The 27,021-nt window shown below is 44.6% G+C and overlaps 1 protein-coding gene across 16 annotated transcripts in view; it reads right to left on the reverse strand.

Annotated features, from left to right (window-relative positions):
• Positions 1-4,708, reverse strand: part of LOC121543597 (filamin-C-like) — a 78,388-nt gene extending 73,680 nt beyond the window's left edge. For 8 of the 16 annotated variants that reach the window (XM_045215730.1, XM_045215729.1, XM_045215726.1 and 5 more), the window contains exon 1: positions 3,846-4,707. In XM_045215730.1, the coding sequence (XP_045071665.1) occupies positions 3,846-4,224 (379 nt within the window). In that variant the 5' untranslated portion in view covers positions 4,225-4,707. Of the gene's footprint in view, positions 1-3,845 lie in introns of all 16 variants that reach the window. The other 8 variants (XM_045215720.1, XM_045215724.1, XM_045215731.1 and 5 more) reach the window with 2 other exon arrangements.
• Between the last annotated feature and the right edge of the window lie 22,313 nt (positions 4,709-27,021).

Here is a 27,021-nt window from a genome sequence, read left to right on the forward strand (position 1 = left end):
CTCAGTCACCTCTTCCTAGCAGGCTTGCCCCATCATACCCTCGTAATTTCCTTCTCTGTTCTCCTGGCCCCCTCTCTCCACAACCTCTCTCCTAACCCCTGTCATTCTCCTCTCTTCCCTGCCGCCTCTCTTTTAACTAACCCCGCATTCACAGTCCTCTCCCCCGCCCCCTCTCTCCCCTCTCCGTGCCACTCTGGGGCTGTATGTGGGTCTATTTTAGGCGCCTGTTAGTGGAGGGAGCCCAGAGCCCCAGAGCCCAGCTGTCTGCCCATCAATCAGCCGTCCCCTTTCCCAAAGGAGTGAAGCTAACCTGGGACAGGCTGGCCCCTTACTGCCCCTCCAGACTATCAGACTACCAGACAACCAGAGCCAGGGCTTACCATAGCATCAACCACACATCCACATTGTCGGAGGACCAGTCCAGTGTTTGGTGTGTTTGTGTGTGTATGTGTGTATTTGAAAGACAGTGAGTTGGGGGTTTGGACTAGGGGTGTAGTAATAGTAATAAGAGAAGGGGGAGGGGGGGGAGTAACCTTTCCCGTGGCAGTAACCTTTCCTGTGGCAGTAACCTTTCCCGTACTTACTGGACTTCCAACTCTTCAGTCATACTCTGTGACACACACTGACTTCCAACTCTCCAAGTCACACTCTGTGACACACACTGACTTCCAACTCTCCAAGTCACACTCTGTGACACACACTGACTTCCAACTCTCCAAGTCACACTCTGTGACACACACTGACTTCCAACTCTTCAGTCGTACTCTGTGACAAACACTGACTTCCAACTCTCCAAGTCACACTCTGTGACACACACTGACTTCCAACTCTCCAAGTCACACTCTGTGACACACACTGAATTCCAACTCTTCAGTCATACTCTGTGACACACACTGACTTCCAACTCTCCAAGTCACACTCTGTGACACACACTGACTTCCAACTCTCCAAGTCACACTCTGTGACACACACTGACTTCCAACTCTCCAAGTCACACTCTGTGACACACACTGACTTCCAACTCTCCAAGTCACACTCTGTGACACACACTGACTTCCAACTCTCCAAGTCACACTCTGTGACACACACTGACTTCCAACTCTCCAAGTCACACTCTGTGACACACACTGACTTCCAACTTTTCAAGTCACACACTGTGACACACACTGACTTCCAACTCTCCAAGTAATTGAATGTTCCTGAGTGGCCTAGTTATAGTTCTGACTTAAATCGCCTTGAAAATCTATGGCAAGACTTGAAAATGGCTGTTTAGCAATGATCAACAACCAACTTGACAGAGCTTGAAGAATTTTTTAAGAATAATGAGCAAATATTGTACAATCCAGGTATGCAAAGTTCTTAGAGACTTACCCAAAAACACTCACATCTGTAGTCGCTGCCAAAGGTGAGTCTAACATGTATTGACTTAGGCGGTTGAATACGTATCTAATCAAGATATATTACTATTTTATTTTTCCTAAATAAAAAATAGAAATCGTAGAATTCTTCTTCCACTTTGACATTACAGAGTATTGTGTGTAATTAAATCAGTTTTAATCCTATTTTGTAACATAACAAAATCTTTAAAAAGTCAAGGGGTGTGAATACTCTCTGAAGGCACTGTATGTGACAGAAAGTAAACAAATAAGAAAACAACCAAGGTCAGAGTGGGAACTGGGGTCTGTACCACTGGTGTCTCTTCAGAATAGGTGAATGGTCCAATAGCTGGGACCGGACTTGTCAATCCTCAGGTCTTTCATAGTCTTTGGTGGTCTTTACACCTTCAAAAACAAGGACAGATCTAACACAAACACACCTAAGGCACTGCTGAAACAACTGCTGTGTGTGTGCCACCACCTTGCCAACCCATCTTGTAGCCCAACCTGTTTGCAGTCTGTTTGGCTGTTGTTAGGCAGAATGAATGGCTGTTGCCATGCTCTTATCATGACTTGGCCAACACAGCCACAACACATCAGCACAACAGATGTTGACAGCAAGGTGGGATGCTTTGGTGTTCCGCTTTTTCTCATGAACATGTTTTAGATTCTGAGAATACATATTATAGCATTGATTAGTTTCAAGGCAGAACGCTCAGCCAAGGACCATTCTCCTTAGAACCACATCTTCTCTGACCACAAGGTGCATTCATAAATCACTGTTATAAGGCTCAGCAACAGAGGAGCCCTCTACAGGGCCAGTCTTAACAGTAGACTACTGTCTGTCCTGCTGGCTGCTGTATCATCATCATCATCCACATTAGATCCAGTTAGGGCCATCAAGCTGAGCCCCTGCCTCTCTCATGTTGTTATTGGTTCTCCAAGAACATATCCTACAGCCTGGAGCACTGATTCTATAAGACCTGGTGGGTAATGTCATCAGATAAGATAATATGTGAGTGATGTACACTGAGTGTACAAAACATTAAGAACACCTGCTCTTTCCATGACATAGACTGACCAGGTGAATCCAGGTGAAAGCTATGATCCCTTATTGATGTCACCTGTTAAATCCTCTTCAATCAGTGTAGATGAACGGGAGGACACAGGTTAAAGAAGGATTTGACTCCAATGCTTCCCACTGTTGTGTCAAGTTGGCTGGATGTCCTTTGAGTGGTGGACCATTATTGATACACATGGGAAACTGTTGGGCGTGAAAATCCCAGTAGCGTTGCAGTTCTTGACACACTCAAACTGGTGCGCCTGGCACCTACTATCATATCCCGTTCAAAGGCACTTAAATATTTTGTCTTGCCCATTCACCGTCTGAATGGCACACATACACAATCCATGTCTCAATTGACTCAAGGCTTAAAGATAATTATTTAACCTGTCTCCTCCCCTTCATCTACACTGATTGAAGTGGATTTAACAGGTGACATCAATAAGGGATTATAGCTTCACCTGGATTCACCTGGTCAGTCTATGTCATGGAAAGAGCAGGTGTTCCTAATGTTTTGTACACTCAGTGTCTATACAAATAGCCGGATATATACAAATGCTTTGTAGACTACTTGTTAATCGTCTTTATTCTACATATTTGAACACATGAGATAGAAATGCCAAATCACTACATAATTCAGAAGCAACTACAAAGCCATTGCCTAATCCAAATTGGAGACATTCCATTCCATGAGAAAGCTCCAAATGACTCATTCAGTATTTCATTTCATAAACAACAAATGACAGCAGCCAAGTTGGTTAAACCTGAGACTGTAATGACTCTCAATTGGCAGTATTGGTTCTAATGGGACCATGCATGAGTTACACAGTAATAACACACAGGGAGGCATGCCAGAGCCATGCATCGAACCCAGAGTCTCTCTGTTTCCCGGAGCCAGCTGAAAGCAGTCTTTTGTCGGGCAGTCAGAAAGGGGACATTTCTTGATTGACCCGTCCTGAACACATCGTGCCGTTGTCTGGTCATTTTTACGCACAGAACTATATATCGACGACGTGCATAATTTGCATCAAAAACTACAGTACATTTCAGTTGTGCACTGTTTATAACGCATGCAACAACAGCTATGGATAAGTGTATACAGTGAAAACACAAATCTGAACAATAAGCATGTCCATATGGAACAATCAACAACACAACCAGGAATAAGTTGTACTCTAATAAATAAAAGCTGCGTTACGCATTACTTTTCTATAACATCAAAATATGTTTTATTCATTTTGAGGATAAATCAATCTCAGACTCGTTCCCCTGACTCAAATACGCTCTCTAACCAGTAACTGTATCCCTAAAAGTGGCTACCGTAGACAGAGCAGGCAAAGCATCAACTTTGTTCCGAGAAACCCAATCATTGCGCTAAATCGGTCCTAAATGCAAACACCACTTACCTATCGATACCAGCTTTATGTGTTCTCTCTCCAGGAATTCCAGCGCGACGGACACATTTTCCAGTTTCATCTGTCTGAAGTTAGGTCTGGCGTGGTACTTTCTGTACATTTTCTTCTGGCTCAAAACCTCCAGGAGACCGATGAGCTTGAGCCCGTCGGTCAGGTCTTTCTGTAGGTCGTTGATCCGCTTGTTGAGGCACTTGAGGTGCTCGTTGCACCACCTGGTGAAGGTGTTCTGTTGGATCTTCTTCCAGGGCGCATCCTCAGCAAGGTCCTTCTCCGTGGCCGGCATCTCCTCTTCCTCGTCGTCCCCGTTGTCGGTACCCTGGTAGTACTGCGGCGGCTGCTGCTGCTCGTAGTAGGTATTATTGCTCATCATGTTGTCGGTTTCCGTGCCCTTTTTTTATACCACAATCAGTGGGGCCAGTGTGTGAACGTTACGGCACGCAAGGGAGCGCGAAAAGAAAGAAAAAATGTTTATTGCGGGCCAGTGCCAAGCTTGCGCACTGGCCGTGAAAAAAGTTGTAAAACTTAGAGAAGATTAAAAAAAAAGTTGGCGAGATTTTCGGTTGTACTTGTGATGGGAGTGGAGCTTGTCAAACCAAGCACTCTGTCAGTGGGATGATGAATTAAATAATCCGTTTATCGTTTCCAACGTGGACGGTCCCCTGGATTTTAATTTATCAGAGAAGTTAAAAAAGTGGTAGCTGCATCCTAATAGACACCTTGGCACGGAAGAAGAACAGACTAGAAAGATGAACGCGTTGTCTGTGGAAAGGACAGGACGGGACGGCTAGTAGCCCTACGAAGTCGGCGGTGGCATCCGGATTGGTGATGTCCGTTACACTTGAGTAGCTAAATTAAGCTCTAGGCAGGACAGGGGTTTAAAAAAGCTCAGCACCCCTGAAGCTCGCGTCAGACCCCTGGACTCCCAGGAATGCCCCTGTCATGACCATATACAACTGCAGGATGGGTATTCTCAAATCTGACGGAGATAGCGAGACGCAACAACATTGGGTAACATAAGAGAAGGGGGTCGACGATTGGCCCTGGGGCGCCATAACAGTTGTGACACATCTTTATTTTTAGTCTCTCCAAATTGGGCGAGGGGGACGGAGCTTTGGGGTGGCTGTAAAAGTGAACGGTGACCAGGGCCTACTGGGCCGTTAATAACAATTGGACTTTGAAGGGGAGATTATGCCTGCATCTTCAATAGATCCAACCTTTACCAGCCAGGGTTATTCTTGCTGTAACTCATATGTCCACTGACACAGCATTGTGTTGTCAAACATATGTATTTGTCAACATACTAAATACACTCACATGACAAGCTTACTTATTAATGAGATAACAACAAACATTCTGATGCTTAATTAAGAAGAGGAAGATCATACAGGGTGCTTGGGTTGACAGGCGTTCAAAAAGTTATAGGGTTGTTCAGTTTATTAATATATGACTTAAGCTTAATGTAGGGGGGCCTTTTGGAATGTATCACCCCAGAGAGAAGATAGAACATGTGCATATATAGATGATGCTTTATTGAAGAGAATGACAGAGCACTTTCAGGCCGTGCTGTTCTCTTTCTCTTGCTCTTTCGCTCTCTCACTCTTTCGCTCTCTCACTCACTCACTCACACACACACACAACCAAATGGGGTAAAGTTAGAACAATGTTCGCTTGCGTGTCTGGTGTTGTCCACCCATGCCTGACACTGTGTGGTGAGCTATCTAAACGCTATGCGATCTGAGTATTTTCCTGGATGTGACACTGGTAGCTACACTACCAGTCAAAAGTTTGGACACACCTACTCATTCAGGGTTTTTTCTTTATTTTTACAATTTTTTACATTGTAGAATAATAGTGAAGACATCAAAACTATGAAATAACACATACGGAATCATGTAGTGACCTAAAAAGTGTTAAATAAATCAAAATATATTTTATATTTGAGATTCTTCTAATAGCCACCCTTTGCCTTGATGACAGCTTTGCACACTCTCAACCAGCTTCACGAGATAGTCACCTGGAATGCATTTCAATTAACAGGTGTGCCTTCTTTAAAAGTTCATTTGTGGAATTTATTTCCTTCTTAATGCGTTTGAGCCAATCAGTTGTGTTGTGCCAAGGTAGGGGTGGTATATAGAAGATAGCACTATTTGGTAAAAGACCAAGTCCATATTTTGACAAGAACAGCTCAAATAAGCAAAGAGAAACAACAGTCCATCATTAGTTTAAGACATGAAGGTCAGTCAATAAGGAACATTTCAAGAACTTTGAAAGTTTCTTCAGGTGCAGTCACAAAAACCATCAAGCGCTATGATGAAACTGGCTCTCATGAGGCCCGCCACAGGAATGGAAGACCCAGAGTTACCTCTGCTGCTGAGGATAAGTTCACTAGAGTTACCAGCCTCAGAAATTGCAGCCCAAATAAATGCTTCACAGAGTTCAAGTAACAGACACATCTCAACATCAACTGTTCAGAGGAGACTGTGTGAATCAGGCCATGGTCGAATTGCTGCAAAGAAATCACTACTAAAGGACACCAATAAGAAGAAGAGACTTGCTTGGGCCAAGAAACACGAGCAATGGACATTAGACCAGTGGAAATGTGTCCTTTAGTCTGGAGTCCAAATTGGAGATTTTTGGTTCCAAACGCCGTGGCTTTGTGAGATGTGGTGTGGGTGAATGGACGATCTCTGCATGTGTATTTCCCACCGTAAATCATGGAGGAGGAGGTGTTATGGTGTGGGGGTGCTTTGCTGGTGACACTGTCTGTGATTTATTTAGAATTCAAGGCACACTTAACCAGCATGGCTACCACAGCATTCTGCAGTGATACGCCATCCCATCTTGTTTGGGCTTAGTGGGACTATCATTTGTTTTTCAACAGGACAATGACCCAACACACCTCCAGGCTGTGTAAGGGCTATTTGATCAAGAAGGAGCGTGATGGAGTGCTGCATCAGATGACCTGGCCTCCACAATCCCCCGACCACAACCCAATTGAGATGGTTTGGGATGAGTCGGACCGCAGAGTGAAGGAAAAGCAGCCAACAAGTGCTCAGCATATGTGGGAACTAATTCAAGACTGTTGGAAAAGCCTTCCAGGTGAAGCTGGTTGAGAGAATGCCAAGAGTGTGCAAAGCTGTCATCAAGGCAAAGGGTGGCTATTTGAAGAATCTGAAATATAAAATATATTTTGATTTGTTTAACACTTTTTTGGTTACTACATGATTCTATATGTGTTATTTCATAGTTTTGATGTTTTCACTATTATTCTACAATGTAGAAAATAGTAAAAATAAAGAAAATCCCCTGAATGAGTAGGTGTGTCCAAACTTTTGACTGGTACTGTATGTGGTCACGGTTGACCTCTGACCCATGATGTAGGGTCCATACATACGTAAGACAGATCGTAAGAGGTAAGAGAGGGTCTTTCATATGCCAAGCACTTCCAGATCATGACCTTTCAACCCAAGCATTCTTGTCTTACCATTAGGATGTGAGAATGAGACTTCTTACACAGAATAATTAATATCAGTTTTAGTAATCTTGCAGCTTATATATATTCTTGCTCTAACCTTGCAAACTGTAGTATAGCCTATTGCCAATGCACAGGTAACTGCCAAAATAAAGAAAACACTTGAGTAAATGAGGTATACAATGTATATTGAAAGCAGGTGCTTCCACACAGATGAGGTTCCTGAGTTAATTAAGCCAACTGACATTTACTCCTGAGGTGGTAACCTGTTACACCCTCTATAACCACTGTGATTATTATTTGACTCTGCTGGTCATCTATGAACGTTTGAACATCTTGAAGAACGATCTGGCCTTAACTACTCTGGCCACCCCTCAGAGTGTCACGGTTTCGGCCGAGGCTGCTCCTCCTCCTTGTTCGGGCAGGTTTCGGCGGTCGTCGTCCCCGGAGTACTAGCTGCCACCGATCTATGTTTCATGTTCGTTTGGTTTTGTCTTGATGTTGTACACCTGTGTCTAGTTAGTCCTCATTAGTGTCCTATTTAGTTCTCGTTGAGTGTGTATGGTGTTGTGTGTGATTGCTCTTCTGTTTTGGTGTTCTGAGCTACGTACTTCCCTCCGTTGTTTGGAGAGGTTTTCGCACATGTTAGTGCGCCTTTTGTTTGACGCCTGTGTGCGCCTTTATTTCGCCTCCGGGCTGATTGTGCTCGTTTACTACGTGAATAATTCACTAAAGTCTTTTGGACTTAGCTTCTGCATCCTGCGCTTGATTCCTGCACCACACCCACCTTCAGCACCCCTGACAGAATCACACACCTTAATGAATGGAATCAGCAGGAGCAACAGTCACGCCTGAGTCGCTGGAGGAGCATGTCCGCGGCCAGGATGACCAGATACGACAACTGGGGACCGCTCTACAGGACGTCATCAACACCCTGCACCGATGGGAGTCCAGAGGGGTACCCACACCTCCACCTACCCTGCCACCCCCATCGGCCGGTCCACCAGTCCCAGGTCCGGAACCCAGTGGGATTCGGCTCTCGCTCCCGAGGGCGTATGACGGAACAGCTGCCGGGTGTCAGGGGTTCCTCCTGCAGGTGGAGCTCTACCTGGCCACTGTACACCCGGTGCCCTCGGGACACGAGAGCGTTTCCGCCCTCATCTCCTGTCTCACGGGCAAGGCGTTGGAATGGGCCAACGCCGAGTGGAGGAGGATGGACGCCACCACCATCTCCTACGCCGAGTTCTCCCGTCGCTTCAAGGCCATGTTCGACCATCCACCTGAGGGCAAAGCGGCGGGGGAGCGTCTATTCCACCTGAGACAGGGGAGGAGGAGCGCACAGGCGTTCGCGCTGGAGTTCCGGACTCTAGCGGCAGACGCAGGGTGGAATGAACGGGCCCTCATCGACCAATTTCGATGTAGCCTACGGGAGGACGTTCAACGTGAGTTGGCCTGCAGGGACACCAATTTCACCTTCGACCAGTTGGTCGATATGTCCATCCGTCTGGACACCCTGCTGGCCACCCGTGGGACGTCCCCGAGTGGGGTCCGTCCATTCCACCCTCCGGCACCTCCGAGCCGAGCCCTATGGAGCTCGGGGGTGCTGGCGCTAGAGAAAGGAGGAGGAGGAGCCCGAGGGGGCCTGTCCCCTGCACCAAGTGCGGTCGTGGAGGGCACACTGCGGCCAGGTGCTGGGGAGGGTTCCCCGAGGGAGGAGACAACAGGCCACGCACTGGGGAGCCTGCCCAGGTGAGTAGACGCCCCACTTACCCAGAGCTCTCTGTTGCGCACTTTTGTATACCTGTTTGTTTTCCACAGGTTGCACCTCATTCCCAGCATTAGGCACTAGTAGATTCAGGTGCAGCTGGGAATTTTGTTGATCGGAAGTTTTGTTTAGATTTAGGGATCCCTCTCCTACCTGTTGACAAGCCTTTTCCCGTTCATGCTTTAGATAGCCGCCCGTTGGGGTCGGGGTTAATTAGGGAAGTCACAGCGCCACTTAGGATGTGTGCGCAGGGGGGTCATGAGGAAACTATACAGTTGTATCTGATCGACTCTCCTGCGTACCCGGTGGTGCTGGGAATTCCCTGGTTAAGCACCCATAACCCTGCTATTTCGTGGCAACAGAGGGCTCTCAATGGGTGGTCTGTTCAGTGTGAGGGGCGATGTCTGGGTGTTTCCGTAGGGGCGACTTCGGTGGAAAGTCCAAACCAAGTGCCCGCACTGCACATTCCGCCTGAATATGGGGATTTAGCTCTCGTGTTTAGTCAAACTAGGGCGACGCAGTTGCCTCCTCATAGACAGGGGGATTGTGCGATTGATCTCCAGGCAGGAGCAGCGCTCCCACGGAGCCACGTGTATCCTTTGTCTCAAGAGGAGAGAAAAGCTATGGAAATGTACATAGCCGAATCTTTGAGACAGGGATAAATACGGCCCTCCACTTCTCCCGCCTCCTCGAGCTTCTTTTTTGTGAAGAAAAAAGATGGAGTGTTGCGCCCGTGCATCGATTACCGTGGTCTCAATCAGATTACTGTGAAATACAGTTATCCACTCCCTCTGATTGCGACCATGACGAAGTCATTGCATGGAGCGCGGTTTTTCACAAAACTGGATCTCAGGAGCGCGTATAACTTGGTGCGCATTAGGGAGGGCGACGAATGGAAAACAGCGTTTAGTACCACGTCAGGTCATTTCGAGTATCTCGTCATGCCATATGGGTTGATGAATGCTCCATCAGTCTTCCAATCCTTTGTAGATGACATTTTCCGGGATATGCAGGGGGCAAGGGGTGGTCGTGTACATTGATGACATTCTAGTGTACTCGTCTACCCGAGCCGAGCATATAGCCCTGGTGCGTCGTGTATTGAGGAGGCTGTTGGAGCACGACCTATATGTCAAGGCAGAGAAATGTCTGTTTTTCCAGGAGTCGGTCTCCTTTTTGGGTTATCGGTTGTCCGCGTCAGGGGTGAGAATGGAGGTGGATCGTGTGTCAGCTGTGCGTGATTGGCAAACCCCAACCACTGTCAAAGAGGTGCAGCAGTTCTTGGGCTTTGCGAATTACTACCGGAGGTTTATCCGGGGTTTTGGACAGGTGGCAGCTCCCATCACGTCCCTTCTGAAAGGGGGTCCGGTGCGCCTGCAGTGGTCAGCTGATGCGGACAGGGCCTTTAGGAGACTGAAGGACCTGTTTACGTCGGCTCCGGTGCTGGCGCATCCGGACCCCGCATTCCCCTTTCAGGTCGAGGTGGACGCGTCTGAGGCCGGTATAGGGGCCGTACTCTCTCAACGGTCCGGCACGCCACCTAAACTCCGCCCCTGTGCTTTTTACTCTAAAAAGCTCAGCCTGGCGGAGCGTAATTATGACGTCGGGGACAGGGAGCTGTTAGCTGTAGTTCAGGCCCTTAAGGTGTGGAGGCATTGGCTTGAAGGGGCTCAACACCCTTTCCTCATTTTGACTGACCATCGGAACCTGGAGTACATCCGGGCAGCGAGGAGACTGAACCCTCGCCAGGCTCGATGGAGCATGTTTCTCGCCAGGTTCGTATTTAAAATCACGTACATCCCTGGGTCCCAGAATGGTAAGGCAGATGCGCTGTCCCGGCGGTATGACACGGAGGAGAGGTCCGTTGAGCCTACTCCCATACTACCGGAGTCTTGTCTTGTGGCACCGGTGGTGTGGGAGGTCGATGCCGAAATCGAGCGAGCGATTGCGCACCGACCCCAGCCCTCCACAGTGTCCTGAGGGTCGGAAGTACGTTCCGCTCGAGATTCGGGATCGACTCATTTACTGGGCTCACACGTCACCCTCCTCTGGACATCCGGGTATTGGCCGGACAGTGCATTGTCTTAGCACTAAATACTGGTGGCCCACGTTAGCCAGGGATGTGAGGGTTTATGTCTCCTCCTGCTCGGTGTGCGCCCAGTGTAAGGCGCCCAGACACCTGCCCAGGGGTAAGTTACAACCCCTGCCCGTTCCACAACGACCATGGTCCCACCTCTCGGTGGATTTTGTGACAGACCTTCCCCTCTCTCAGGGGAATACCACCATCCTGGTCGTTGTGGACCGGTTCTCTAAGGCCTGTCGTCTTCTCCCTATGTCGGGTCTTCCTACTGCCCTACAAACCGCAGAGGCACTATTTACCCACGTCTTCCGGCATTACGGGTACCCGAGGATATAGTGTCTGATCGAGGCCCCCAGTTTACCTCCCGAGTATGGAGAGCGTTCATGGAGCGTTTGGGGGTCTCGGTGAGCCTTACCTCAGGGTACCACCCGGAGAGTAACGGGCAGGTAGAACGAGTCAACCAGGATGTGGGTAGGTTTCTGAGGTCGTATTGCCAGGACCGGCCTGAGGAGTGGGCTCGGTACATTCCCTGGGCCGAGATGGCCCAGAACTCTCTCCGCCACTCCTCTACCAACCTAACCCCCTTCCAATGTGTGTTAGGTTACCAGCCGGTTCTGGCACATTGGCAGCAGAGCCAGATCGAGGCCCCTGCGGTGGATGATTGGATGAGGCGCTCGGAGGAGACGTGGAACGCTGCACACGTCCACCTGCAGCGGGCCATCCGTCGTCACAAGGCGAGCGCCGATCTCCACCGCAGTGAGGGGCCGGTGTACGCACCCGGAGATCGAGTCTGGCTCTCTACCAGAAACCTACCCCTCCGCCTGCCCTGCCGGAAGCTGGGTCGGCGGTTTGTGGGGCCTTTTAAAGTCCTGAGAAGATTGAACGAGGTGTGTTATAGGTTACATCTGCCTGTTGAATATAAGAATATTAACCCCTCGTTCCATGTGTCTCTTCTCAGGCCGGTGGTAGCTGGTCCACTCCAGGAAGGTGAGATAGGAGAGACTCCTCCGCCCCCACTGGACATCGAGGGGGCTCCGGCGTACACCGTTCGGTCCATCTTGGACTCTAGATGCCGGATGGGGGGTCTCCAGTATCTCGTGGAGTGGGAGGGGTACGGCCCGGAGGAGCGGTGCTGGGTGCCGCGGAGGGACATCCTAGACCCATCTCTCCTGTCGGAGTTCCACCGGGACCATCCCGCGCGCCCTGCTCAGCGCCCTCCTGGTCGCTCCCGAGGCCGGGGTCGGCGCACGGCTGGAGCCGCGCGTCAAGGGGGGGTACTGTCACGGTTTCGGCCGAGGCTGCTCCTCCTCCTTGTTCGGGCAGGTTTCGGCGGTCGTCGTCCCGGAGTACTAGCTGCCACCGATCTATGTTTCATGTTCGTTTGGTTTTGTCTTGATGTTGTACACCTGTGTCTAGTTAGTCCTCATTAGTGTCCTATTTAGTTCTCGTTGTGTGTGTATGGTGTTGTGTGTGATTGCTCTTCTGTTTTGGTGTTCTGAGCTACGTACTTCCCTCCGTTGTTTGGAGAGGTTTTCGCACATGTTAGTGCGCCTTTTGTTTGACGCCTGTGTGCGCCTTTATTTCGCCTCCGGGCTGATTGTGCTCATTTACTACGTGAATAATTCACTAAAGTCTTTTGGACTTAGCTTTTGCGTCCTGCGCTTGATTCCTGCACCACACCCACCTTCAGCACCCCTGACACAGAGCCTAGTTCCTCTCTAGGTTTCTTCCTTGCTCTCTGGGGTTTTAGGCTCGGTTTCTGTATAAGCACTTTGTGACAACTGCTGATGTAGAAAGGGCTTTATAAATACATTTGCTTGATTGATTGATTAAGCAATTACTATCCCATCATGCTTACGGTCATGTATAAAAATGGCCAGTTGCCCATTATTTTGGCTACCATGTCTGGAAGAAGAGATCTCAGTGACTTTGAAAGAGGGGTCTCAAAGAAGCAGGGGTTTAAAGTGTGTGTGTGTGCGTGTGCATGTGTCTCAGTCACCAGATCTCAACCCAATTGAACACTTACGGGAGATTCTGGAGTGGCGCCTGAGACAGCATTTTCCACCACCATCAACAAAACACCAGATTATGGAATTTCTCATGGAAGAATGGTATTGCATACCGCCAATAGAGTTTCAGACACTTGTAGAGTCTATGCCAAGGTGCATTGAATATGTTCTGGTGGCTCGTGGTGGCCCAAAGCACTATTAAGACGCTTTATGTTGTTTCCTTAATTTTGGCAGTTACCTGTTTTTACGTTAGGCAACTTTTATTTGATTGCACTAATATGCACATAGCAATATGTGATAAAAAATCAAACACGCACAGACAATCAAGAGTTAAAGAACAGGTAAGACATTTATACAAATTCTTACCAAAAATACTCAAACTCATTCCAAAACATGGCAAATATGAAAAACAAACACATACATAACATTTAATGCTGTGGGTGGGGTGCTCAGTTCTGCTACTCTTGGAGTCTGGGGTGGCCTGAGGGTCCTCCCCACCCTCCCTGCTCCACTTACGGGACTTGGACAGCTGGGAGAAGAGGTCCTGCTGGTTCTCTCTGGAGCTCTCCATGCTGCACTGGCAGTGAGTCACGGCTCTGGTGGCCAGAGAAGCCAGGCTGCATCACCTCTCTCCGCCTACGCCTCTCGCCATGGCTGGGCCTGGAGTAGCAGTAGAGGTCAGGGCGACTCTCCCTTCTCCAGCTCTGGCTGGCCAGGTCGGCTGGAGGCAGCAAGAGAGACACTGGCCTTCTGAAGGGCCTCCATGTTACACTCCCACACGTCCAGCACCAGTTAAGACTGGAAGTCCTTCACCTCCAGGCAGTCTTTGACAGACTGGGCCCTTGGTGCAGACACCTCAGACATCTTCTTGCCAACGTGGACAACTGAGGGCAGCCATCCTGGTCGAATATTTTCTGTTTTCAAAGGAAGACAGATTTGTAAGTCAAGTGTTGATTAGGACACAAAGAAACATGTAATCTTTCCATTATTGAATTACATAACATTTATGCATGAGTTATCTTACTGACAAATTTGACTTTTAAACATTTAAAAAGCCTTACCTTTCTTTCCCAGTTTGGGGATTCTAGGCAGAGAAGAAGAGGATTTGTCAGTAGTCATTGTAACACATGTCTACTTGATCAGATCAGTTTGTGAATTTGGAATTTCAGCACAAGTTAGCATTCTTTTTCGTTCTGTTTCCTGGAATATACATTGTCAAAATTCTAGAATGTCACAGGAATTCACTTATGATGTCATCGCTGGATCTTTCAAGGTCAATCTTGTTTTGGCAACCGATAAATTAGCAGAAATAGAATGGTTGCATCAGAGTTCTAGAGTAACAATTAATGTGACGAATATGATTCTTTAGCCAACATTCTACCTTCATATGACACTTCTTGATTATCAGTCAGATCTTCAGTATTTACAAAAACGAAATACACAAGTTGAAAATGTATCTGGCTCACAGGTTACTTACGTCTGAGATCCCCAGAGATTGGAAAGCTGCCGCGGTCATCCCCCTCTTCAAAGGGGGTGACACTCTAGATCCAAACTGCTACAGACCTATATCCATCCTGCCCTGCCTTTCGAAAGTATTCGAAAGCCAAGTTAACAAACAGATCATCGACCATTTCGAATACCACCGTACCTTCTCCGCTATGCAATCCGGTTTCCGAGCTGGTCACGGGTGCACTTCAGCCACACTCAAGGTCCTAAACGATATTATAACCACGATTGATAATAGACAGTACTGTGCAGCCGTCTTCATCGACCTGGCCAAGGCTTTCGACTCTGTCAACCACCGCATTCTTATTGGCAGACTAAATAGCCTTGGTTTCTCAAATGACTGCCTCGCCTGGTTCACCAACTACTTCTCAGATAGAGTTCAGTGTGTCAAATCGGAGGGCCTGTTGTCTGGACCTATGGCAGTCTCTATGGGGGTGCCACAGGGTTCAATTCTTGGGCCGACACTTTTCTCCGTGTATATCAATGATGTCGCTCTTGCTGCTGGTGACTCTCAGATCCACCTCTACGCAGACGACACCATTTTGTATACATCTGGCCCTTCATTGGACACTGTGTTAACAAACCTCCAAACGAGCTTCAATGCCATACAACAATCCTTCAGTAGCCTTCAACTGCTCTTAAACACTAGTAAAACTAAATGCATGCTTTTCAATCGAACGCTGCTAGCACCCGCCCACCCGACTAGAATCACCACTCTCGACGGGTCTGACCTAGAGTATGTGGACAACTACAAATATCTAGGTGTCTGGTTAGACTGTAAACTCAACTTCCAGACTCACATAAAGAATATCCAATCCAAAGTTAAATCTAGAATCGGCTTCCTATTTCGCAACAAAGCCTCCTTCACTCATGCTGCCAAACATGCCCTCGTAAAACTGACTATCCTACCGATCCTTGACTTCGGCGATGTCATTTACAAAATAGCCTCCAACACTCTACTCAGCAAATTGGATGTAGTCTATCACAGTGCCATCCGTTTTGTCTCCAAAGCCCCATACACTACCCACCACTGTGACCTGTACGCTCTTGTTGGCTGGTCCTCACTACATGTTCGTCGTCAAACCCACTGGCTCCAGGCCATCTATAAATCACTGCTAGGCAAATCCCCGCCTTATCTTAGCTCATTGGTCACCATAGCAGCACCCACCCGTAGTCTGCGCTCCAGCAGGTATATCTCACTGGTCATTCCCAAAGCCAACACCTCCTTTGGCCGCCATTCCTTCCAGTTCTCTGCTGCCAATGACTGGAACGAATTGCAAAAATCTCTGAAGCTGGAGACTCTTATCTCCCTCAATAACTTTAAGCATCAGTTGTCAGAGCACCTTACCGATCACTGCACCTGTACACAGCCCATCTGAAATTAGCCCACCCAACTACCTCATCCCTATATTATTATTTATTTTGCTCTTTTGCACCCCAGTATCTCTATTTGCACATCATCTCTTGCACATCTAGCATTCCAGTGTTAATACTATTGTAATTATTCTGCACTATAGCCTATTTATTGCCTTACCTCCATAACTTGCTACATTTGCACACACTGTATATATATTTTCTGTTGTATTTCTGACTTTATGTTTTTTTTTTACCCCATATGTAACTCTGTGTTGTTTTTTATTGCACTACTTTGCTTTATCTTGGCCAGGTCGCAGTTGTAAATGAGAACCTGTTCTCAACTGGCTTACCTGGTTAAATAAAGGTGAAATAAAAAAAAATAAAAATAAACTTTTTGTGCTTTAAAATAAAATCATAATTTCATCATAATTATGTGTGCTACAACCTTGAGTGACCTAATGCCCATTCATCTTAATGCCAATGGGCAGCGTTGCCTACTAGGACAGGGTTGCTCTGTATGAGTCAGAAATGCAGTTGTAACGGTTGGTGTTGACTCCTTTACCCTCAATAAGGAGAGTGAGCTTATACAGTGGGGGACACAGGAAGGGAACACACACACACTCTCTCAGAGGCAGTAGGCCCAAAATATCTACATCTCTCCCCCTCTTGTGTGGGTGATCTCACACCTCAGTCAGCAAGAGAGAGCATCAACATGTTATTGAGCTCTCACACACAGCGTCTGAGACTCACTGCACTCATGTCTTCCATAATGCTGTTCCCTGAGTGGAAGAAAATGCCTGAAAACACCTAAAATGTCTACATTAACTAGTAACTTCCTGAGCACTGCTTACACGGCCTTCAGAAAGTATACACACCCCTTGGCTTTTTCCACATTATGTTGTGTTACATAGTGGGGTTAAAATTGATTTAATTGTAATCTTTTTATCAACGATCTATACAAAATACTCTGTAATGTAAAATAATAAAACACTAATTATATATTGATTAGATAAGTATTCATGTGAGTCTTTCTGGTTAAGTCTCTAAGAGCTTTCCACACCTGGATTGTCCAGCATTTGCCCATTATTCTTTTCAACATTCTTCAAGCTCTGTCAAGTTGGTTGTTGATCATTGCTAGAACCATTTTCAGGTCTTACAATAGATTTTCAAGCAGATTTAAGTCAAAACTGTAACTCGGCCACTCAGGAACATTCACTGTCTTCCCCCACTTGGGAGCCAGGCCTACCCACTGGGGAGCCAGGCCCAGCCAATCAGAATGAGTTTTTCCCCACAAAGGGCTTTATGACAGACAGAAATGCTCCTCAGTCATCAGCTGTCCGAGTGCCTGGTCTCAGACGATCCCGCAGGTGAAGAAGCCGGATGTGGAGATCCTGGGCTGGCGTGGTTACACGTGGTCTGTGGTTGTGAGGCCGGTTGGACGCACTGCCAAATTCTCTAAAACGACATTGGAGGCACTTCCGGCAGAGAAATGAACATTAAATTTTCTGGCAACAGCACTGGTGGACATTCCTGCAGCCAGCATGCCAATTGCACGCTTGCACGCTCCCTCAAAACTTGAGACATCTGCGGTTTTGTGTTGTGTGACAAAACTGCACATTTTAGAGCAACCTTTTATTGTCCCCAGCACAAGGTGCACCTGTCTAATGATCATGCTGTTTAATCCTCTTCTTGATATGCCACACCTGTCAGGTGGATGGATTATCTTGGCAAAGGAGAAATGTTCACTAACAGGGATGTAAACAAATTTGTGCACAAAATTGGAGAGAAATAAGCTTTTCGTGCATATTTCAGCTCATGAAACATGGGACCAACACTTTACATGTTGCGTATATATTTTTGTTCAGTATAAAATAATATATATATATAGACAGTTGAAGTCGGAAGTTTACATATACCTTTGCCAAATACATTTAAACTCAGTTTCACAATTCCTGACATTTAATCCTAGTAAAAATTCCCTGTCTTAGGTCAGTTAGGATCACCACTTTATTTTAAGAATGTGAAATGTCAAAATAATAGTAGAGAGAATGATTTCTTTCAGCTTTTATTTCTTTCATCACATTCCCAGTGGGTCAGAAGTTGACATACACTCAATTAGTATTTGGTAGCATTGCCTTTAAATTGTTTAACTTGGGTCAAACGTTTCGGGTAGCCTTCCACAAGCTTCCCACAATAAGTTGGGTGAATTTTGGCCCATTCCTTCTGACAGAGTCAGGTTTGTAGGCCTCCTTTCTCGCACACGGTTTTTCAGTTCTGCACACACATTTTCTATAGGATTGAGGTCAGGGCTTTGTGATGGCCACTCCAATACCTTGACTTTGTTGTCCTTAAGCCATTTTGCCACAACTTTGGAAGTATGCTTGGGGTCATTGTCCATTTGGAAGACCCATTTGCGACCAAGCTTTAACTTCCTGACTGATGTCATGAGATGTTGCTTCAATATATCCACATAATTTTCCTTCCTCATGATGCCATCTATTTTGTGAAGTGCACCAGTCCCTCCTGCAGCAAAGCACCCCCACAGCATGATGCTGCCACTCCCGTGCTTCACGGTTGGGAGGGTGTTCTTCGGCTTGCAAGCGTCCCCCTTTTTCCTCCAAACATAACGATGGTCATTATGGACAAACAGTTCTATTTTTGTTTCATCAGACCAGAGGACATTTCTCCAAAAAGTACGATCTTTGTCCCCATGTGCAGTTGCAAACCGTAGTATGGCTTTTTTATGGCGGTTTTGGAGCAGTGGCTTCATCCTTGCTGAGCGGCCTTTCAGGTTATGTCGATATAGGACTCATTTTACTGTGGATATAGATACTTTTGTACCTGTTTCCTCAAGCATCTTCACAAGGTCCTTTGCTGTTGTTCTGGGATTAATTTGCACTTTTCGCACCAAAGTACCTTCATCTCTAGGAGACAGAACGCGTCTCCTTCCTGAGCGGTATGATGGCTGCGTGGTCCCATGGTGTTTATACTTGCGTACTATTGTTTGTACAGATGAACGTGGTACCTTCAGGCATTCAGAAATTGCTCCCAAGGATGAACCAGACTTGTGGAGGTCTACAATTTATTTTCTGAGGTCTTGGCTGATTTCTTTTGATTTTCCCATGATGTCAAGCAAAGAGGCACTGAGTTTGAAGGTAGGCCTTGAAATACATCCACACATACACCTCCAATTGACTTAAATTATGTCAATTAGCCTATCAGAAGCTTCTAAAGCCATGACATCATTTTCTGGAATTTTCCAAGCTGTTTAAAGGCACAGTCAACTTAATGTTAAAAAACATATTGTAAAGTGGTTATCCCACTGGCTATAAGGTGAATGCACCAATTTGTAAGTCGCTCTGGATAAGAGCGTCTGCTAAATGACGTAAATGTAAATGTATGTAAACTTCTGACCCACTGGAATTGTGATACAGTGAATTATAAGTTAAATAATCTGTCTGTAAACAATTGTTGGAAAAATTACTTGTGTCATGCACAAAGTAGATGTCCTAACCGACTTGCCAAAACTATAGTTTGTTAACAATAAACGTGTGGAGTGGTTGAAAAAACAAGTTTTAATGACTCCAACCTAAGTGTATGTAAATGTCACTAGAATTTATATCTCTAATTAAACTCAAGCTTGAATAATTCCCAGAGGTTGTAATGCTCTGGTTTTAATCATAAATTAAACAAGGTCCACAACCAGCAAGAATGATCTGTATTATTTAATCATGGAGAGCTCTCCCGCCAAAACACATATACAGCCTTTATACAATGGGGAGAACAAGTATTTGATACACTGCCGATTTTGCAGGTTTTCCTACTTACAAAGCATGTAGAGGTCTGTAATTTTTATCATAGGTACACTTCAACTGTGAGAGACGGAATCTAAAACAAAAATCCAGAAAATCACATTGTATGATTTTTAAGTAATTAATTTGCATTTTATTGCATGACACAAGTATTTGACACATCAGAAAAGCAGAACTTAATATTTGGTACAGAGACCTTTGTTTGCAATTACAGAGATCATACGTTTCCTGTAGGTCTTGACCAGGTTTGCACAGGGATTTTGGCCCACTCCTCCATACAGACCTTCTTCAGATCCTTCAGGTTTCGGGGCTGTCAATGGGCAATACGGACTATCAGCTCCCTCCAAAGATTTTCTATTGGGTTCAGGTCTGGAGACTGGATAGGCCACTCCAGGACCTTGAGATGCTTCTTACGGAGCCACTCCTTAGTTGCCCTGGATGTGTGTTTTGGGTCGTTGTCATGCTGGAAGACCCAGCCACAACCCATCTTCAATGCTCTTACTGAGGGAAGGAGGTTGTTGGCCAAGATCTCGCGATACATGGCCCCATCCATCCTCCCCTCAATACGGTGCAGTCGTCCTGTCCCCTTTGCAGAAAAGCATCGCCAAAGAATGATGTTTCCACCTCCATGCTTCACGGTTGGGATGGTGTTCTTGGGGTTGTACTCATCCTTCTTCTTCCTCCAAACACGGCGAGTGGAGTTTAGACCAAAAAGCTCTATTTTTGTCTCATCAGACCACATGACCTTCTCCCATTCCTCCTCTGGATCATCCAGATGGTCATTGGCAAACTTCAGACGGGCCTGGACATGAGCTGGCTTGAGCAGGGGGACCTTGCATGCGCTGCAGGATTTTAATCCATGACGGAGTAGTGTGATACTAACGGTTCTCTTTAGGACTGTGGTCCCAGCTCTCTTCAGGTCATTGACCAGGTCCTGCCGTGTAGTTCTGGGCTGATCCCTCACCTTCCTCATGATCATTGATGCCCCACGAGGTGAGATCTTGCATGGAGCCCCAGACCGAGGGTGATTGACCGTCATCTTGAATTTCTTCCATTTTCTAATAATTGCGCCAACAGTTGTTGCCTTCTCACCAAGCTGCTTGCCTATTGTCCTGTAGCCCATCCCAGCGTTGTGCAGGTCTACAATTTTATCCCTGATGTCCTTACACACCTCTCTGGTCTTGGCCATTGTGGAGAGGTTGGAGTCTGTTTGATTGAGTGTGTGGACAGGTGTCTTTTATACAGGTAACGAGTTCAAACAGGTGCAGTTAATACAGGTAATGAGTGGAGAACAGGAGGGCTTCTTTTAAAAAAAACTAACAGGTCTGTGAGAGCCGGAATTCTTACTGGTTGGTAGGTGATCAAATACTTTTGTCATGCAGTAAAATGCAAATTAATTACTTAAAAATCACACTGTGATTTTCTGGATTTTTGTTTTAGATTCCGTCTCTCACAGTTGAAGTGTACCTATGATAAAAATTACAGACCTCTACATGCTTTGTAAGTAGGAAAACCTGCAAAATCGGCAGTGTATCAAATACTTGTTCTCCCCACTGTATATACCTTCACACAAAGGAACTTTGCTCCGTCCACCTTTAGGCGGCCTGTAAATTTCCACAGTATAGAATGTTTAAATAGGACAGCTTCTAAGTCTCCTTTCTCCTGGAATGTCTGTCTCAGCAGTTTCTAACCCCCTCGCCTCGGTTAGTGGGTTTACACTCCATTATAACTCTAACACAGTTCACACATTTATACTGTATTTGGGGTGAAATCCTTTAGTCATTATTTTCAAAATACAAATTAATCTATCAGTAAACTTCCGACTTCAACTGTATATTTAAAATTATATATATATTTATAAAAAATGATATATGGGGAATTGGACATGATGCATACAATTACATTGATAGAAGCCACAATTTATTTGCAATATTAAAGCTGATGCACCCCCTAAAAAAAAAAAAAGCACAACCATAACACGATGCAGCCACCACTATGCTTGGAAGAATGGAGAGTGATACTCAGACATGTGTTGTATTAGATTTGCCCCAAACATAACACTTTGTATTTAGGACAAAAAGTTAATTGCTTTGCCACATTTTTTGCAGTATTACTTTAGTGCAAAAAAGGATGCATGTTTTGGAAAATTTTTATTCTGTACAGGCTTCCTTCTTTTCACTCTGTCAATTAGGTTAGTATTGTGGAGTAACTACAAGTATGTTGATCCATCCTCATTTATTTATTTATTTCCTATCACAGCCATTCAACTCTGTAACTGTTTTAAAGTCACCATTGGCCTCATGGTGAAATCCCTGAGCGGTTTCCTTCCTCTCCAGCAACTGAGTTAGGAAGGAAACCTGTATCTTTGTATTGACTGGGTGTAATGATACACCATCCAAAGTGTAATTAATAACTTCACCATGCTCAAAGGGATGTTCAATGTCTGCTTTTTTTTATTTTTACCCATCTACCAATAGGTGCCCTACTTTGTGAGGCATTGGAAACCTCCCTGGTCTTTGTGGTTGAATTTATGGTTGTAATTCACTGCTTGACTGAGGGACCTTACAGATAATTGTATGTGTGGGGTACAGAGATGAGGTAGTCATAAAAAAAAATGTGTTAAGCACTATTATTGCACACAGAGTGAGTTCATGCAACTTATTATGTGACTTGTTAAGCACATTTTTACTCCTGAACTTAAGACATTTCAGCTTATCATTTTTTATGATTTTGTACAAATTTCGAAAAACATAACTCCACTTTGACATTATGGGTTATCGTGTGTAGGCCAGTGACAAAAAATCTCTACTTAATCCATTTTAAATTCAGGCTGTAACAAAACAAATTGTGGAAAAAGTCAAGGGGTGTGAATACTTTCTGAAGACACTGTACGACAACTAAATTACACACTGTTATGTCATGTTATAGGGTACACATGTAGTCTTCTCATGTGGTGTCATGTTTCTGAATGTAGGATGCTTGGACTGTGAACCTTGCTGTATTTTGGGAATGAGTGTGTATCATGCAAAGTATGAGTGTGTATCATGCAAAGCAGACATACTGTCCATGAGATATAATAGATCAAATGCACAGCTAACATTATGCATACATGCACTATAGTGTGCATCATAACTGTATAATGACTAGAGTATAGTGAATAGCGTGTGTATAGTAGTGAATAGTGTGTGTCCATTGTGTGCGGTCCTCACTTGTAATGGATCTAAGTGAGAGGCCTTGACACTGAGCGCAGGAACTATATATAAAACCCCTGGAGGAGGGAGAGACAGTTAAGGACCCAGAGGGGTGTTATAGGGTTGCAGAGGGCTATGATGCAGGGAGTGGTACTCATCTTTCCTCTTTACGCAGTTCCTTTGGAACCTCCTCTCTGACCTATGTCAACAGGTCAGTCACACAGCAAATTAAGATCTGACTGAACTGTCTTCAGCTTGTAGTCTGCAATTCACTAAGAAATGTCTGTGGTGTATTCAATCAAACTGAGATCAGGATGTTTCTGGAAGAAGGCTAAATAACATTGATCAGGAATGTTCATATGAGACAGCATGTTCATGAGCATTCTTTTACAGTAACATTGCTTTGAGACCAGTTGAGTCCACAGAGAGAGAGAGAGAGAGAGAGAGATAGAGAATAAGGATAAACTACTTTTATTTCTCAGTTCATTTACAAAATGTACAGACTATTTACCAAAATACTCACAATATTCTCATTAACCCATAAAAGCCCATAGAGACATTGACTGACAAGGTGTTGTAGTAGAAACTATGGCAACATCAGATACAGCACTGCATAAAACAGATTGACAGTAGCCATGTCACACTGAACCAGACAGAGAGACATTCAGAACGAGCAGCAACTTTACATAAGGTCAAACTTCACATCATCACATACAGTGAGCAGCAGCCAGTTTCTAGTTAAGAGCACAGGTTGTTTTGACATGTAGAATAGTTTCCGTAATGTGTCTCTTCTTTACTGTTTAAGCTTTCATGCTGGAATAGAAGCAGGGTCAAAAAATACACTGTCAGTGGATTTTACAGTATTTGAAGCACAGCAGAGAAGTGATAAATACTCAAAAAATGTATACATTTTGCAGAGACCAGACAATGGAAGAAGAAAAGTAGAATAGAGTACGATAGAATAGAATATGAAACCAGATTGAAAAGATTAATATTGACAACCCGGTAAAGTAATAAATCAACTAACAGAGATTGACACGGTAAGAAAATAAATCACAGATTATTCTGATTAGTCATGCCTTATGACAGTCATAATGCATTGGCTGAAATTACTGTCACTACAGAAACTACATCTATAGGCATGCAAGTTGTTTACTAAGTCTAACATGCAAACATCAATGTCTATACATCTTACTGTCTTATACACATACACACTATTCATACACTGGCTCATCAACTGTGTTCAGTCAATTAAAAAACAACCCTTTACTCAATTTATAACTGCTCTCAATCAATAAACCATGTTATGTAACTGTGTTAAACTCTATCCTATTTACAATACAATACAAATACCACATTGTGGTACAAAACTACAGACATTTTTACATACACTGTAGCATGCATTTACCTACTAAGAAGGTCTTATATTTTTTCTACATTGTGGAAAAAATATTCTATCCATAGCCTATAAGCATGATTGTTTTTCAGTACACCTCAGTGTTTAATTGCCTATCATACTGTTATGATTGTGAAAAATGTATTTAAACTAATATTATAGATTTATAGTAATATATTGATTCATTGCACAAATTAGATTATAATCATCTATTGTTATAATACATGAAGCACTAATTACCTATACATATTTATAACGCTATAACTCTACAATGGGATACTGGAATACAGAAGAATATTGGGTAAGCACGCTTTCTATGTATTGTCACCTACACACCCAAAGAATTAAGCCAATTAGCTCGCCTACATACATGAAACAAGCCAACGAACTGCCAGTCATAAAAGCACACTATGAAGCCAGGCACCAGCTATAATGCTTACTGCATTCCCACTAACTAATATTTAAATTATTATGTTAGATTTCTCTCAGTCATAGTAGTTGTGTGCTCTTGGACACAGACCATTTAACTCTGACAGCTTTAAAATAACACCACCATTCTAACTCAATGCAAAATGCATTTCTGACATTTTTCTTCACAGGTAACATAAAGGAGTTGAAATGATTTACACAGTAGCTAAATCATGCCAAAGGTAGAGAAACAATCAAAAAGTATTCTCGGTGCACACCCTAGGTGCAGAAACAGTGGAGTAAAGGTTAGACTTCTTCTCTATGACAATAGTGTCACATTGCTGTTGTTTAGTCAATCTATTATTGGAATGTATTGTGTCAAGCTTACGGTAATTACATTTTAGTCATTTAGCAGACGCTCTTATCCAGAGCAACTTACAGTTAGTGAGTGCATACATTATTTTTATTTATTTATTTTATACTGGCCCCCCGTGGGAATCGAACCCACAACCCTGGCGTTGCAAACGCCATGCTCTACCAACTGAGCTACATCCCTGCCGACCATTCCCTCCCATACACTGGACGACGCCGGGTCAATTGTGCGCCGCCCCATGGGTCTCCCGGTCGCGGCCGGCTACGACAGAGACTGGATTCGAACCAGGATCACTAGTGGCACAGCTAGCAGTGCCTTAGACCACTGCGCCACTCGGGAGGCCGAGTAATGACACTGAAAATGACACTGAAAAGGTCCCATGCATTGCAGGCAAGTTACAGTTGTAGAACCTGTGTATAAACTGTATGCGTCATGCCAACAAAGAAAAGGGCATCATCATTAGAGAATATAAATATCAGAGAGTAGAATGTAAACAGTACAAGATGAAAAGTCTAGAAAAAAAGTATGAAAAAATTTATGCACTCACTAACTGTAAGTCACTCTTGATAAGAGTGTCTGCTAAATGACTAAAATGTAAAAATGTAAGAGAACTCCCTAAATGCACATCTTAGAAAAGAATAGTCCATATTTCATCACTGGCTACACTTTTCATTTTGGTGACCTATATTGATTGTTCATCTTTCAGAATGCTTGTCACGATTCCTATTAAATAATGCAAAACACAATGTCTATTTACAAAAATAACTCTCTGTTTCAAATAACGAGCCTTGTTAAGTTCTGTTTCTAAACATAACCAAACACAGTGAAATCAGTCATTAAAGAACTCCTCAGGTTTGGGGAGAAATTCTTCATATGGCTACAAAAATAGATATCTAGCTGGAAATCATTTGGACTGTTAAATTGAATACACCAAGTTGCATTTATGATAGTATTGTTCATCTGTATAGATGTGTATAGTGGATGTGGTTCCATACACATACAAGATATAACCAATTGTAAGGAGAAAGTGCACAGAGAGAGACAGAGAGAGACAGAGACAGAGACAGAGACAGAGCGAGACAGAGCGAGAGAGAGAGAGAGCGAGAGAGAGGGAGAGAGAGAGAGAGAGAGAGAGAGAGAGAGAGAGAGAGAGAGAGAGAGCGAGAGAGTCAAACAGCGAGGCAGACAAGAGAGAGAAAGAACCATCTACAAAGGGGACAAACATCCAATACATCAAACATCTAATCAAACCCTCCGCCACACAGTCTTACAGTATTTAACATTTGATTAAATTAATTTTCTTTAAAAAAGTTTGTTATTTTAGCCTAAACAGAGCATGCCACAACAGAAACAGAAGGAAAAGTGTTAAAAGAGTAAACTGTGAGCCGTAAAGACAGTGTAGCAGAGACAATTGCATTGGCAAAGTTCAACGTGATTCAAAAGGAGGGGTAGGATCTGGGAAAAGATCACATGCCCATTAGAAAGAGAAGGAAATAAGGCTGAAGCAAGCACTCACCATCCTGAATAACATGTTCCCTCATTCAATATCACCACCATCTAGATAAAACATCTTGTCAGTAACTCAATATGTGCAAACAATCCTCCATCCGCCTAGATAAACAATAAGGCATGAGCTTTTCACAATTCAACCTTTACAGGTTGTCAATAAACCAATCAACCATCAACCAATCAATCAATAAATGCTCAGACGTTCTGTGCTAAATTGTGTCTTTCCATTGACACCCATGCAGACAACGTACTGCCACAAACTCCGAGGCTATCCCTGTCATATTATGCTGGTC

This window comes from Coregonus clupeaformis, unplaced genomic scaffold (assembly GCF_020615455.1).
Source record: "Coregonus clupeaformis isolate EN_2021a unplaced genomic scaffold, ASM2061545v1 scaf0501, whole genome shotgun sequence".
Taxonomy (NCBI): Eukaryota; Metazoa; Chordata; class Actinopteri; order Salmoniformes; family Salmonidae; genus Coregonus; species Coregonus clupeaformis.